At 42.9% G+C, this 13,143-nt stretch overlaps 1 protein-coding gene across 1 annotated transcript; it reads right to left on the bottom strand.

Moving 5' to 3' along the window:
• Positions 1-834: 834 nt before the first annotated feature.
• Positions 835-10,022, bottom strand: TMEM41A (transmembrane protein 41A). The gene is made up of 5 exons (XM_066621048.1): positions 9,860-10,022; positions 7,794-7,947; positions 5,917-6,078; positions 3,936-4,074; positions 835-3,099 (listed from the first exon to the last, which is right to left on the bottom strand). The coding sequence occupies exons 1-5, from the start codon at positions 9,958-9,960 to the stop codon at positions 2,876-2,878; spliced, it is 780 nt and encodes a 259-aa protein (XP_066477145.1). The 5' UTR covers positions 9,961-10,022; the 3' UTR covers positions 835-2,875.
• Positions 10,023-13,143: the final 3,121 nt, after the last annotated feature.

Raw genomic sequence — 13,143 nt, forward strand, 5'->3', positions numbered from 1 at the left:
ATATCAGTGGTGCCAACAGAAGGTTAAAAGACTTTTCAGTAGTGCAATTAGCTGGAACAAGTCACCAGCTGCCAGCTCAGCTGTCTGCTTTTTACTCAAGGTACTAGCTAGTACTGATCAGAGGAGAATGTTTCTTATGCACTACAACTTAAGTTCTGGCAAATAGCATGACTTGAGGTAGGTAGACCTAAGTCGTAAATAAAAGTACTGTATAATATAAGCTTTGTTTTACTGAGAAATAGGTTTGAAACAAATGGCATACATCATTATCATAGGACACCTATAGGTCTGGGTGGTGCCTTAGTCTTTTGTTCTAAAAGTGTGCAGTGTTTCATGAGCTAAGCTTTGCTAGTGGAGAACATGTACTAGGAACATCTCAGAAGCCTGGCCTAATAAAATGTAGGACAGCTTAAAGCGTTTCTGTCCAGCCTCCTGCCTGTTGCTAAACGGGAAAGGCAAGGTATGAGGGGAAAAAACTGCTCTAGAAGAAACAGCTTTCTTTTTATGGTAATTTGGGAGCCACTGCCTTAAGCTCTTTAAATTGAGATGTGGCTCCCTCGGGAGCCACAGACTTCTTGTGGGAAAACCCACCACCCTCTACAATGTAGAGAATTGTAAGCCTAATGGGGAGCCATGGTTTAATGGCCCAACAGGTAATTCCTGTGTGAAATCAAAGTGCTTATTTCTGGCCATTTGTTAATGATGTCACTTCCACACCTCAGTAGGCACCATGAATTAACTTTGGCCCTGTGTATGAAATGAGTTTGACCCCCCTGACTTAGACAGTACTGCTGTATGCAAACAATTTTCCTTGCATAAGACACTGCATACCAACCATTTTAACAATAATTTATCTGGTAAGAATACAATTTCATGTACACACATAGTTGACAAGGCACTTGATTAGGACATAATTGTTGCTCAACTCACATCAAAGGTAGGTTTCCTTCCCTCATTTTCTACCTGCCCCACTATGATTGTCCAACCAGACTCCTAGTATTTTCCTCTCCATTTGGCATATCCATGGATCCAACAGCATTCTGAATTTAATGTTACTATCACTCAGAGGAGTCTTATTTCAACAAAACTACATGTTCCAGGCAAGAGGAGTTTGTTACCATAGGAAACTTGATAAACCTGTGCTAGAGAGCTTGAAATGTTAGCCTAATCTCTGCCAGGTGATAAAGTGGCTGGGTCATCCCACTTCAGACGTCTTTAGCTTAGCACCTTTTGCTGACATCTAGTTTTCTATGGGGGGGGGTCATTCACTCATGAGTCCTCAGCAGCATGTTGAAGTAGCAGGTATGGGTAGAAGAACCCATTTTCTTGTATCTTAACAAGAACCAAGCCATTGTCAAACAGGAAGCTTGGATACTATAGGCTTAATACTGGGCATTGAACACTGCTGATTATTGGGGAGTAGAATACTAAGAGCACTGTGCATGAGCTGAGGTACCAAGTTCTAATACTTTTTAAAAAAGTTTTGCTTTAAGAAGCAAGGAGAAGAGTGATAATCTTGCTCATTTCCCCACCTCCAAAGCAGTATAGCTCTATTGTAGCAACAACAGAGCAATGTTCAAGACACAACATCTCAGTTCTTCAAAGATAATAAAATTCAAGGATTGAGTTAGCATGCTGTACACACTGTAGCACGAACAGAAACCAATTTTGTAAAGGGTAGTAAAGAGTTGGTTTTTACTACACCTTCCCTTTAACCACTAGCAATATTGGAGGTGGTGGTTTTCCAGGCTTTATGTTGCCATGAGGAAATGAAAGATGGCCACTTTATAATAAGCCAGAATCCTTCCAGACAATATCCTCAAACAACTTCCACTATTACTCTCCTACTAATAGTGCAAATCCAGCTATTTAGGAATCTTAAAGAAAGGAGACATCCTTCCACCTGAAGCCAGTATAGACTAGCAGGACTTGCTAGGACTTCTTCCAAGCCCCTAAATAGGGAAACAAGACCTCTCTATCCTTAACAGTACCTAGCTAGTAAAAAGCAGGCCCCAACCCTGACAGCAGCTGCTTTCCCTTTACATCAGTGGTCTCCATAGTCAGGACCACTGCACACCAGAAAAACATACCCCAGTACAACCAGAGCTTACCGTTCCACTGAAGCCTGCTACTGTTGCCTCCACTCTCCCCAAAGGTTGCACCACCCAGCCACATCTGCCCGGAAATCCAGGTGCAGACTATGGAAGCAGCTGGGGAGCACTATCTTTGGGGGAGACTGAAGGCAAGAACAGCAGGTTCCCCTGCAGAACATAAGGTCCATTCAGCCAGAGGATGTGGTTTGCATGGGTGCCAGATCCAGCCTATGGGCTGGGGCCTGCTGCTTTAACATAAAGGGTGCTGATAATAGCATAAACGCTATCAATGGTGGTAGGTTAATAGGCAGAAACTACTACCACTTCCTCTCCAACACATGGACATTCCCTCCTTAGGAGACTCAGTCGGTCAATTTCCTTATCCCAATGATGAGCAGCATAGGCAGTTCCATGTCACCTGCTTCTCAACTCTCTCCCTCTGTAAGCAGCCAACTTAAGGCATATGAAGCTCACTGTGCAAGCATCTGGAATTATCTACAGCTTCAGCATGACTCAGGATGGGAGCGAAAACAGAATGCACACACAGAAAAATCCTACTTTCCATGATTGCCCCCTACTTATTGAACAGTCAGAAGCACCATTTAAAAATGAGACATGCAAGTCTCATCTGTTTGAAAAGACAGTTTAAGAACAGATTGATCCCTGTCTATGCATTACTGAGAGAAAATGCCGAAGTACGTTTCAGACAGTTTACAAGACAGCTAATTGAAAATAATTGCACCATCCCTATAAATAAACTTTAATAGCTGGCCCCAACCTTTTCAACTAGTTTTCTTCCCATTAAGCAGATGAACACTCTGGTTAGTTTTGTCCAAGTTCAGATGTTTTTGGCTCAATTTCTTAATGAGAGTCCCAGGAATTAATGCCGCCATGGCTATAGCCAGCATCTTGAGTAGAGTACTCCAAGAGAAAATGGCATCTAGGGAGGTGATCTGTGAAAGGATCGAACCTGTCTGGACGCAGATGAAGTTATATGGAATGAGGCCTGCAGGAGTAAGAGGAAAATCCTTGTATTAGAAAAGTTCTTGCACATCAAACTCGCTTTGGACCTCTGTAGATGAAATAGCTTTCCACACAGTGTTGGAACTCATTCCTGGCTAAACATTACACTGGCTAAAAAGTAAGAGCAGCCTGAATTTGCAAATGCTGAGGAAACATTTGGAAGTTAAGAACTGGCATCTTGCACCAGGGAAGATCAGCAGAGTGAAAGGGAAAAAAATTATGGCTTGAAATTAGTGATTTGAATAATCATTTCTTTACTGTCCAAGAAGAAAGCTTGAATGTTTTTTGTGCACAGAGAACTGGGCTATTATCACAATGCCTAGGCAGAGTTTAACTGGCTTGCAGTTTTTCAAAGCAACAGCTCGAACAATTCATCTCATCTATTAGAAATGTTCTTCATAGCCCCTTTTGTGCTAAGTACAGACACAAATACTGGTTATAAATCACTCTAATTTTCACCGTAGAGACCAAAGACAATTCATCACATTTATACATACATGATGAAGGATACTAGAAGTGGGGGAAAGTAGTACGTACCACTTGATTGCTTAAGATTGTATAGAATGCAGCTCTGTCCTCAAAAGCTTGTTCCACAAGCAGAAGGAAGATTGCGCTAATGCAAGGGGTCCTTGCAAGAGTACAACACTCCTTCTGTTTCTTCTTATGGAAGAAATTTCTGGTGACAGAACTGGGCATTGCATGATCATAGGATATAATCCAAAAAAAAAAAAAAGAGAGAAGAGAAAGATACATGAGCCAGACATGTGCGCATAATATAAACGTGTGTGTGTTTTTACATTGAGCTTTCTTTGGTCTTACCTATAAGAATAGAGAAGAAGAATTGAGTCACAGGTATATTCAGAATTGGAGAACTGATATTCAGAAAAAAATTGGGGGTCATGGGGAATAACCTCAGAAACAGCAAGAAAAAAAACAAGGAACTTCTGTTCTCTTCCACCTGCCACAAACAGAAGAAAAGCAGATCTACTTAAAATGACCTTGTTACTTGCTTTAAAAAATAACAAACTTTAACAACTTCACTTGTCATAACAAATACTCTACACTAATTTTTATCCAAAGCACTTGTAAAAGTGAAAACTGACTTTACCAGTAATGATGCAGCTTTACGGTATAAACTATACAAAATATCACACAATAAATAAACTAAAAGACTACAAATACTACACTCTTTATAATATTATATGAACAAAATCTGTAGGTTGTACCCTAAAGGAAAGCATGGAGAAATAAGGTGGTAATTGTACTGTTCCATGTGTGGTTGTACAAGCACATGCAGAAGAATCTGCACAATAATTTTATGTGTGGCATTTTGTGCAATGTGTTGCAAAACATGTTGAAAATTATGTTGTATAAGCATAAAGCCCAGTAAGAATTCCATTTGGATTTCTGTACACAAGTACCTTATGCTACTACTTCTGTGTTTGCAAGGATAACTTAGGATACCAGTATCACTGCTCACAGTAGAGCAAGATTATACCATGGGCCCACCATATCTGTGGGCTCCACATCTGCAGATTTAATTAACCGTGGATTGAATATGCATTTTTAAAAATTCACATACCCTGCTACAGCTTCATTTACCTTACACCCTGACATTTCACAGCATTCACTTTGTATCTACCCATTTCCACAAGTTTAGGCAATTTACATATCTTTTAGGCAATTTCTGCAAATTTATGCAATTTCGTCTGTGTGACATCTGCAGACTTGAACATCCACAGATTTTGGTATCTGCACAGGGTTCTGGAACCAAACCCCCACAGATACAGAGGGCCCACTGTAAGCGTTCACTGTAAGGCATAAGCGTTCACTGTAAGGTGAGTATGTTTGGTCAACTGACTAAAAGAAAGTCTATTTATGCACAGATTTTTTTATATGCAGATTTGACTCAACATGAATGGCCCCTGCAAATGAGAAGGAATGTGCTGATCCCTGGAGAAGGGGAAAATGCACCCTTTAAAATCAGTTTAAAAAAACTGAACAGTCTTTTAACAATAGCCTCCTTAATGAGAGAGAGAGAGAGAGAGGGCAGCTGGCTGACAATCCATCAATTCTTCTCTCTCCAGTGGACCCCTCCCTTCCCCCCCAGCAGGTGAAAGAAAGGTGATCCCTTTGCATTGATGAAGGGAGGGGCTGAGTGTAAGCTCTCAGCTCTTTGTAAGCTCTTGGAGGAGGACTGATTGATGGATTGTCTTGTTAATGACTCGTATCTTACATCACAAAGGTCAGCAAAGCTGTTTTTAAATCAAGGGAGCAAAGAAACTTTGTTTTTTAAATTGATTTGCTATAGTGCCTTTTGTTTTTTGCCATCCATGCAAATAATTAGTCTCAGCCTGTAACACACTAAAACAGTGATTCCCAAACTGTGAGCCATGGCTCCCTGGGGAGCTACAGAATCCTTGTGAAAAACTAACCACCCTATACAATGTATAGGATTGTAATGGGGAGCCATAGCCAATGGCCCAGTAATTCAAGGGAGCCACCAGTCGAAAAAGTTTGGGAACCACTGCACTAAAAGAAAGTAATAGATTATTTATGGTGGGTTTAAATCACCATGTTTCTGTTGTAGCTCCTAAGTACAAGGAAAGCCTTAGAAAACCAACTCTCCTTACAAGATACATCATATTGTAACTGTGTCAAAGTTATTTTCTAATTCCACCTCTTGCAGTGTAACACCCTGGCTGCAGGCTCTAACAGCCAGGACTTGACGCTCCATTGCCCTACAAAATGTGTTACTTGTATATCGGCTGAAAGCAAATAGTTACAAAGGCTTTCTTACCTTTCTTTGAAGCATGGCTACTTTATCAGGAAAATAGTAGAGGACAATTTTTTTCCCAAAGACATTGGACAGCCCATAGCAAAAAGTGGCACCTACAGAAGTCAAGGCAGAACACAACAGGAGTCCCATCCATGGTCCAAAGAGAGCCCCAGCAAGGATGTTCTGTTAGAGTAAAACTAGACAGTGATCCAGTCCATAAACTGTGGGGAAAGTACGAAGGACTCTATGAACTGTAAGAACATAAGAACCACTCTGCTAGATTCATCGAGTCAGTCCAACATCCTGTTTGTGGCAATGGTCACCCACGTGTCTCTGGGAAGGTCATAAGCACAGCATAAAGACAACAGATCCCAACTGCCTGTTGCCTTCTCTGTATAGCCAGGCTGAAGAATTAGCTACCAAGAGAAGTCTGTATAAATTGTCTAATCTCTTTTTAAAGCCCTTGGCTATCTTTGCATCTTATGGCAGACAATTACAGAAGTTTATAAAGAATCCTTAACGGTGCAAAGAAGTACAGTACTTCCTTTTGTGTCTGTAGTACATTTACTGCCAATCAATTCCATACGGCAACCATGAATTCTAGTATTATGTGAGAGGGAGAATAATTTCTCTCTATCCATTTTCACCATACCACACATAATTTTATAAGTCTCTATTATGTCCTGTTCTCCCTACACCCTTTTTTTCCTCTCACCAAACATGTAAGAAAATGGCACAAGACACGGTGCTGGGGGAAACTGCCAAAAAATGTGCAGAGGAAAATTTCCATGACTGGGGTTTAATTCATATTTTTTGGTAATTTCCCATTTCCCACAAAAACCCCAAGCATCACATTCTATACAGTTCCTGACACTTAGGGCAGTGTTTCTCAAACTGTGTGTCTGGACCCACTAGGTAGGTCATGACCCACTTTCAGATGGGTCCGCATTCATTTCAGTATTTTATTTTTAATATATTAGTCTTGATGCTACCATGGTATGTGACTGCATATGGGGAAATGTTACAGATCTGTACTTTTAACAAGCTACTATGCATATTCTTTTAACAATGATAGTAAATGGGACTTACTCCTGGGTAAGTGGGGGTAGGATTGCAGCCTAGGATGGTTAAAATTTTTCCTGCTTGATGATGTCACTTCCAGTCATGACATCACTTCCAGTGGGTTCTGACAGATTTTTATTCTAAAAAATGGGTCTGGTACTAAATGTGCGAGAACCACTGAATAAGGGGACTATCAGGAGTGGCTTTTCCACAGGCTCAGGCAGCTTCCATAGGTGAGAGGCGATGGAGAAGGTAAATAGTATGAGCATCACTGTTCTTACATTACTCAGAATACATCCCTCAGTCATTGTCTCAATTAAGGTGGTATCACCTTAAAACAGCAAGAAATGTAAAATGAAGGTGCTGCTATAGCTACTTACATATGAAATTATCATAGAAGTTTACACCTTCAACATTTCATTACAACACTTTTGTCTGTCTTAACCGTGTATGCAGGGCCATGTCAAGTACTAGATGTAAAGTGTTTCAAAGTGATTTTCTTTTAGACTAATGGACCACCAGAGAGCCCATTCATAATATATTACAGAAATCACTGGATCATGATAGAAACCAATACAACACATGATAGGAAAATATACGTGTGCAGTTTAAGTGTCACACCTTCTGACTTCTACATATATTGTCCATTAATAGTAAAGCACAGTCACTAGAAGGAGGTTCTGTAAAACAACTGACACAATCACACACAATTAATTTATGGATGAGTGGTAATTCAGCTTACAGATTTATTAAGTAATCTCCCAAAATACTACTAGTCAGTAAGCGGGGCAGATGGGCTTTCTGAAACATGCAATAAAGCCATATGATATACATACCAGAAAGCTAGAGCCAGGAATGGCAAAGCACTGCTTGTACAGGTAGGCACTGCAGAACAGCAGCAGCACATATGCATGGTGCTCTCTATTATAGTATCTTAGAAACTCTGCAAGCTCTTGCAGCTCCTCTAGGTCTGAAGGGAACTTTAATGACCTGTTAAACAAGAAGACCACCCAAGATCAGACGCAAACAGTTTGGATGCCACCAGCAAGAGTATTTTCATTTAACTGATGAAAATTTAACTATATTTAAATTTATATAGTTATATAGAAAATTAAACTATATTTAAACTATACTCTTATATTTAACTAAGAGTATTTTAATTTAACTATAAGGTTAGGTAAAAATGATGACTATTGCAACATGGATTATCATAGGACAATAAATCAATTTAGTCTTGGAGGTGCAACAGCATTTTATCTTCTTGTTACACATGCCTACTCTTTTGAACTGAGGTCAACAGTATCACACCAAGAGCTACTTTTCCTGTTCTTTTGGAAACTGAAGATTATTTCAGAAGAGGAAAAAGGTGTAATGTATAAGCACAGCAAGGAAGATATCATTTAATCAAATCTTGGAAAACAAGACTACTGTATTCTAAAAAAAAGCTAAATGTTAAATGGTTTGTGCAAAACACATTGGAAAGATTAATTGAAGGTTATAATGTGGAGTTATTTTTAATTTAGAGGGATTCTAATGCAGGCAAAGAATTATAACTTAGGCTATTTTTTCCAACTAAGTTTAGAATTTCTCATAGTCTTTGAAACCCACCAATTCTGCCCAACATCAGTTGCTCATTAACATCTCAAACAGAAAAGAACAAGTACCCTTTCAGCCCTTAGTGTCTTGTGCTTCAAAACACTTTTTGCATTATGAATTGCAATCAAGAATTGTAAGGAATTCTGGCACCTGTGGGGTGCAATGAAGTTCTACTGCTTAGCTATGATTTTGTGGTAAACAGGCTGTTGGCTTTTCAATTGTTCAAAACTTAACAGGACTACGAATACCAGTTCTGATAGAATAGATAGTGTATTTAAAACATGCGCCGTAAAAAGAAATGGGAAAAAAAAATCAGCATACTATGACACCCCGGAGACTAAAAGTTTGATTGTGGCGTGAGCATTTTGGATTGAGCATCTGATAATGTAGGCGATAGCTTTTATAAAACTCATGTTCCAGTCAAACACTTGTCTTTTTGCTGCCACAGCAATGGTGGAATAAACCAAAGGTGCCTTCCAAATGCATAAGGGTCACAAGATGTATTGGGTTGGCTAACTGAGCACCTGTTACCCACTTATGATTAGGTTTCATAACTTCCTATGCCTCAACTTAGTTCAGTGCACATTTCTGTGTCCTCACACATGAAGGGGAGCATTGGATTTCAGCAGTGATGTATTTTTAGGCCAGCTCTCACAGTCACAGTTGTCCTCAACAAAACCCTAGAACCTTTGGCTCTTGGAGCATGACTGTGCAATTTAACAGAGTACAGAACCCCTGCCCTTTTTCAGTCCATCCCAGGACCAATCGAGCTCAGCTGCAAAACTACTTGTCCTCTCTTAGGGCTCAATTTTGCAGTGTTGGTGCATTTGTGCCAGTGGGGTGTGCGCTGCATCTTGTGGTGGAGGGACAGTGACTGGGGCCTTCTTAAGGTATGGGAAGATGTGTTCCCTTACCATGGAGCTGCATTGTGGCTACACCAGCGCAGGAAAGCTGGAGAGGGCTGGAGAAGACCCTTAGGCTGGTCTACACATGTAACAGAAGGAGCACAGGTGGGGAGAGGGAATAACTTCTGAACAGTTTCTCAAGTCTGTTTGGATTTTTCCCTAATCACTCCCTGCAAACAGAAAAATAGCTGCTCAAGGAGAAAGATCCTCACCCAGCCCTTGCCTCCTCAGCTAGCTTTCTGTCTTAAGGGATCTTTGGAAGGAAGGGACACAGGCATTCTGGAGCGGGGTCCAGCAGCCCTCTGGAGAGAAACAGAATCCCAACCCCGAGAGGCTGCAGTGGCCGGGACCGCAGTACACCACACAGCGTCCCCAAACCACCAGGGGAAGAGCCGACTCACCCGCTTCCCCCACGCGGCTCTCCGGGCAGCCGCACCGACAGCAAATAAAGGCCCGACGTGGCCGTCCCCAAGACCAACGCGAAGCCGCCCAGCGCACGCATGGCTGCGCATTCACGATGAGCACGGAGGGAGCTGAAGCAGGGCAGGAACGCCAGGCAGCGCCTGCGCTCCTCCGCGGCTCATCTACATGCTGCGCCCAGAAGCGCCACTTTGCACTTCCTGGAAAACTGAAAGCAGCCACTGCAGCCACCAGTCATTTGCTCTGGCAGCAGCTCTGTGCTAAAGGCTGCAATTCTGGCCACACTTTCCTGGGAGTAAGCCCCGTTGGCTGTAAAGGGACTTACTTCTGAGTAGACATGCCTAAGATTGGGCTGTAAGGCTGCCATTCTACCCACACTTTCCTGGGAGTAAGCCCCATTGGTTATCATGGGACTTACTTCTGAGTAGACAGGCATAGGCTTGGTCTCCAAGCATGCCTAAAACTGCAATCCTACCCACACTTTCCTGGGAGTAAGCCCCATTGGCTATCATGGGACATACTTCTGAGTACACATGCATCGGATTGGGCTCTGAATCCTCTACTACTGTAGTTCGCATTGGGAACATCAAATCAGTGCAGCTGTAGACCAGAAGCGACAGTGAAGACTGCAAAAACAGTTCTTGTGGCACCTGGAGTTTGTTTTAACAAACTTTACTGCATTGATTTTTAACCTTTTTTTATTTTACAGCACACTGACAAGGCACTAACAGCCCAATCTTACGAGTGTCACATTATAGTCAATGGGGCTTACTCCCAGGTAAGTGTGCATAGGATTGTAGCCTAAAACTGTCAAGGCACAGCATCAGTTTTTTGACAACTGATAAGGCACACCCTGCTGCCAGTGGGGGGGAGGGGCTTCTATTGCCCAGTGACTCAATTAATGACTCTCTCCCCAAATTCACACACACCTGCAGACCATTCACAGCACACCAGTGTACCATGGCACAGTGATTGAACATGGCTGCTTTAGTGGATTACAGTCCACTTTATCAGATGCATGAAGTGACATCCGCAGCAAGCACTTGGGTACCAGAAAAACAACCTGTGTGAATTTGCAGGAAACAAGGCTGAACTGCTTAAAAGTATGCAAGATTCACCCAAGGCTCTTTGCTTTTTGCTACTACAGACTGAGGGCCCAATCCTACCCAATTTTCCAGCACTGATGCAGCTGTGCCAACTGGGCTTGTGCTGCATCCTGCAGTGGGAGGGAGCACAGAGGCCTCCTCAAGATAAGGGCACATTTGTTCCCTTATTTCAGGGCTGCATCAGCACTGGAAAGGATCGGGCCCCAACACCTAATATTGGGCTCCCCATCTGGAAACAGAAACTGAGTGACTCCAGTTTTTTGTTTTGTTTTTTTGTTCTATGGCTTTCCTTTTTCCAGGTTCATTTTGCTCCCAGGATAGGATTTGCTTCCTTCTCCCAGGATAGGATTTGCTTCCTTGTTTACCAGCTATGGTAAAGCTTCACTGTATACTGTGTGAGTGTCAGTGAGAAAGGCAGTATATAAATAGTGTCTAATAACAATAATATACATGGTTGAGGGAAAGAAAAGCCCTCTTCACCAGCCCTTTTTTTTTTCCTGTGTCCCCAACTGGGCTTTGTCTGAGGAAGTGAGGGATTAAGATTTGACTGGCTGAAGTAAGCAGGGCAGGTCTCTTAAGCATGTAGCCCAACCCAAACTGGGAAATTAAGGTATCAATACTATATATGCAATAGGCTTTACTTCTGGATACACTGTACTGTACATACACTAGTGTTCAATGTCCTGCTAGTAACAAATTTCTGCTAAGTAGCTGAGTTGCAGGAAACAGAGAAAAGGGTCTTGTGACATCTTAGAGCAGTGTTTCTCAACTAGTGGTATGGGTACCACCAGTGGTTCTTGAGGTGGTGTCTGGTGGTACTTGTAGGACCCTGGACACGTGCCACCCAAAACCAGGAATGTGACATAACAAACAGCAGTAGGAGGCTCAGCTCAGTAGGTAGAGCCCCAAAGCATGTTTTTCCAAGCTCAAAACACCTTCCTGTCCACCCTGAGCCTCTTATTGGTGTTATGGGCTGCGTTGGCTTGGTCATGTTGTGAGAATGGATGATGGCCGGATCCCAAAGGATCTCCTCTATGGAGAACTTGTGCAAGGAAAGCGCCCTACAGGTAGACCACAGCTGCGATACAAGGACATCTGCAAGAGGGATCTGAAGGCCTTAGGAGTGGACCTCAACAGGTGGGAAACCCTGGCCTCTGAGCGGCCTGCTTGGAGGCAGGCTGTGCAGCATGGCCTTTCCCAGTTTGAAGAGACACTTGGCCAACAGTCTGAGGCTAAGAGGCAAAGAAGGAAGGCCCATAGCCAGGGAGACAGACCAGGGACACACTACACTTGCTCCCAGTGTGGAAAGGATTGTCACTCCCAAATTGGCCTTTTCAGCCACACTAGATGCTGTTCCAGAACCACCATCCAGAGGCGATACCATAGTCTTTCGAGACTGAAGGTTGCCAACAACCAGTCCCATTATAGTCATTGGGGCTTGCTCCCAGGGATATGTGGTTAGAATTGTAGCCTTACAGACCACAAATTTGTTGGCTTTAAGCCTACAATCCTACCCACACTTTCCTGGGAGTAAGCCCCATTGGCTATCATGGGACTTACTTCTGAGTACACATGCATAGGATTGGGCTCTGAATCCTCTACTACTGTAGTTCGCATTGGGAACATGCAGCTGTAGACCAGAAGCGACAGATAATAGGACTTACTTCTAAGTAGACATGACTAGGATTGGGCTCTGACTGCCATCCTATCCACACTTTCCTGGGAGTAAGCCCTTTGACTATAATGGGACTTGCTTCTAAATAGACGTGCATAGAATTGGGCTCTAAGTGTTTTAGTGGGGAAAGTAGGTGGCTGCCTTCCAACCTGAACGGGGATCCGAGAGAGGGGGATTATTCCACATTACCGCAGGGGTTGTCTAGCCCACCGTTTAGGGCCTAATCTATGAATTAGGGCCTATGAACCTAACTCAGAAGTAAGCTCCATTATAGTCAGTGGGGCCTACTCCCAGGTAAGCGTGGATAGGGTTGCAGCCTCCGAGCCCAGTCCTATGCATGCCTACTCAGAAGTAAGCCCCATTCCAGTCAGTGGGGCCTACTCCTCAGGGCTCCTTTCAGCGCATCCCAGGCCTGCGTGGCCAGGCGGAGGCGGAGGCGGGCAGCGGGCCTCCTCATCGCGAGGCGCCCGGCGCGGCTCCTGAC

The sequence above is a fragment of the Tiliqua scincoides genome, chromosome 3 (assembly GCF_035046505.1).
Source record: "Tiliqua scincoides isolate rTilSci1 chromosome 3, rTilSci1.hap2, whole genome shotgun sequence".
In the NCBI taxonomy this organism is placed as follows: Eukaryota; Metazoa; Chordata; class Lepidosauria; order Squamata; family Scincidae; genus Tiliqua; species Tiliqua scincoides.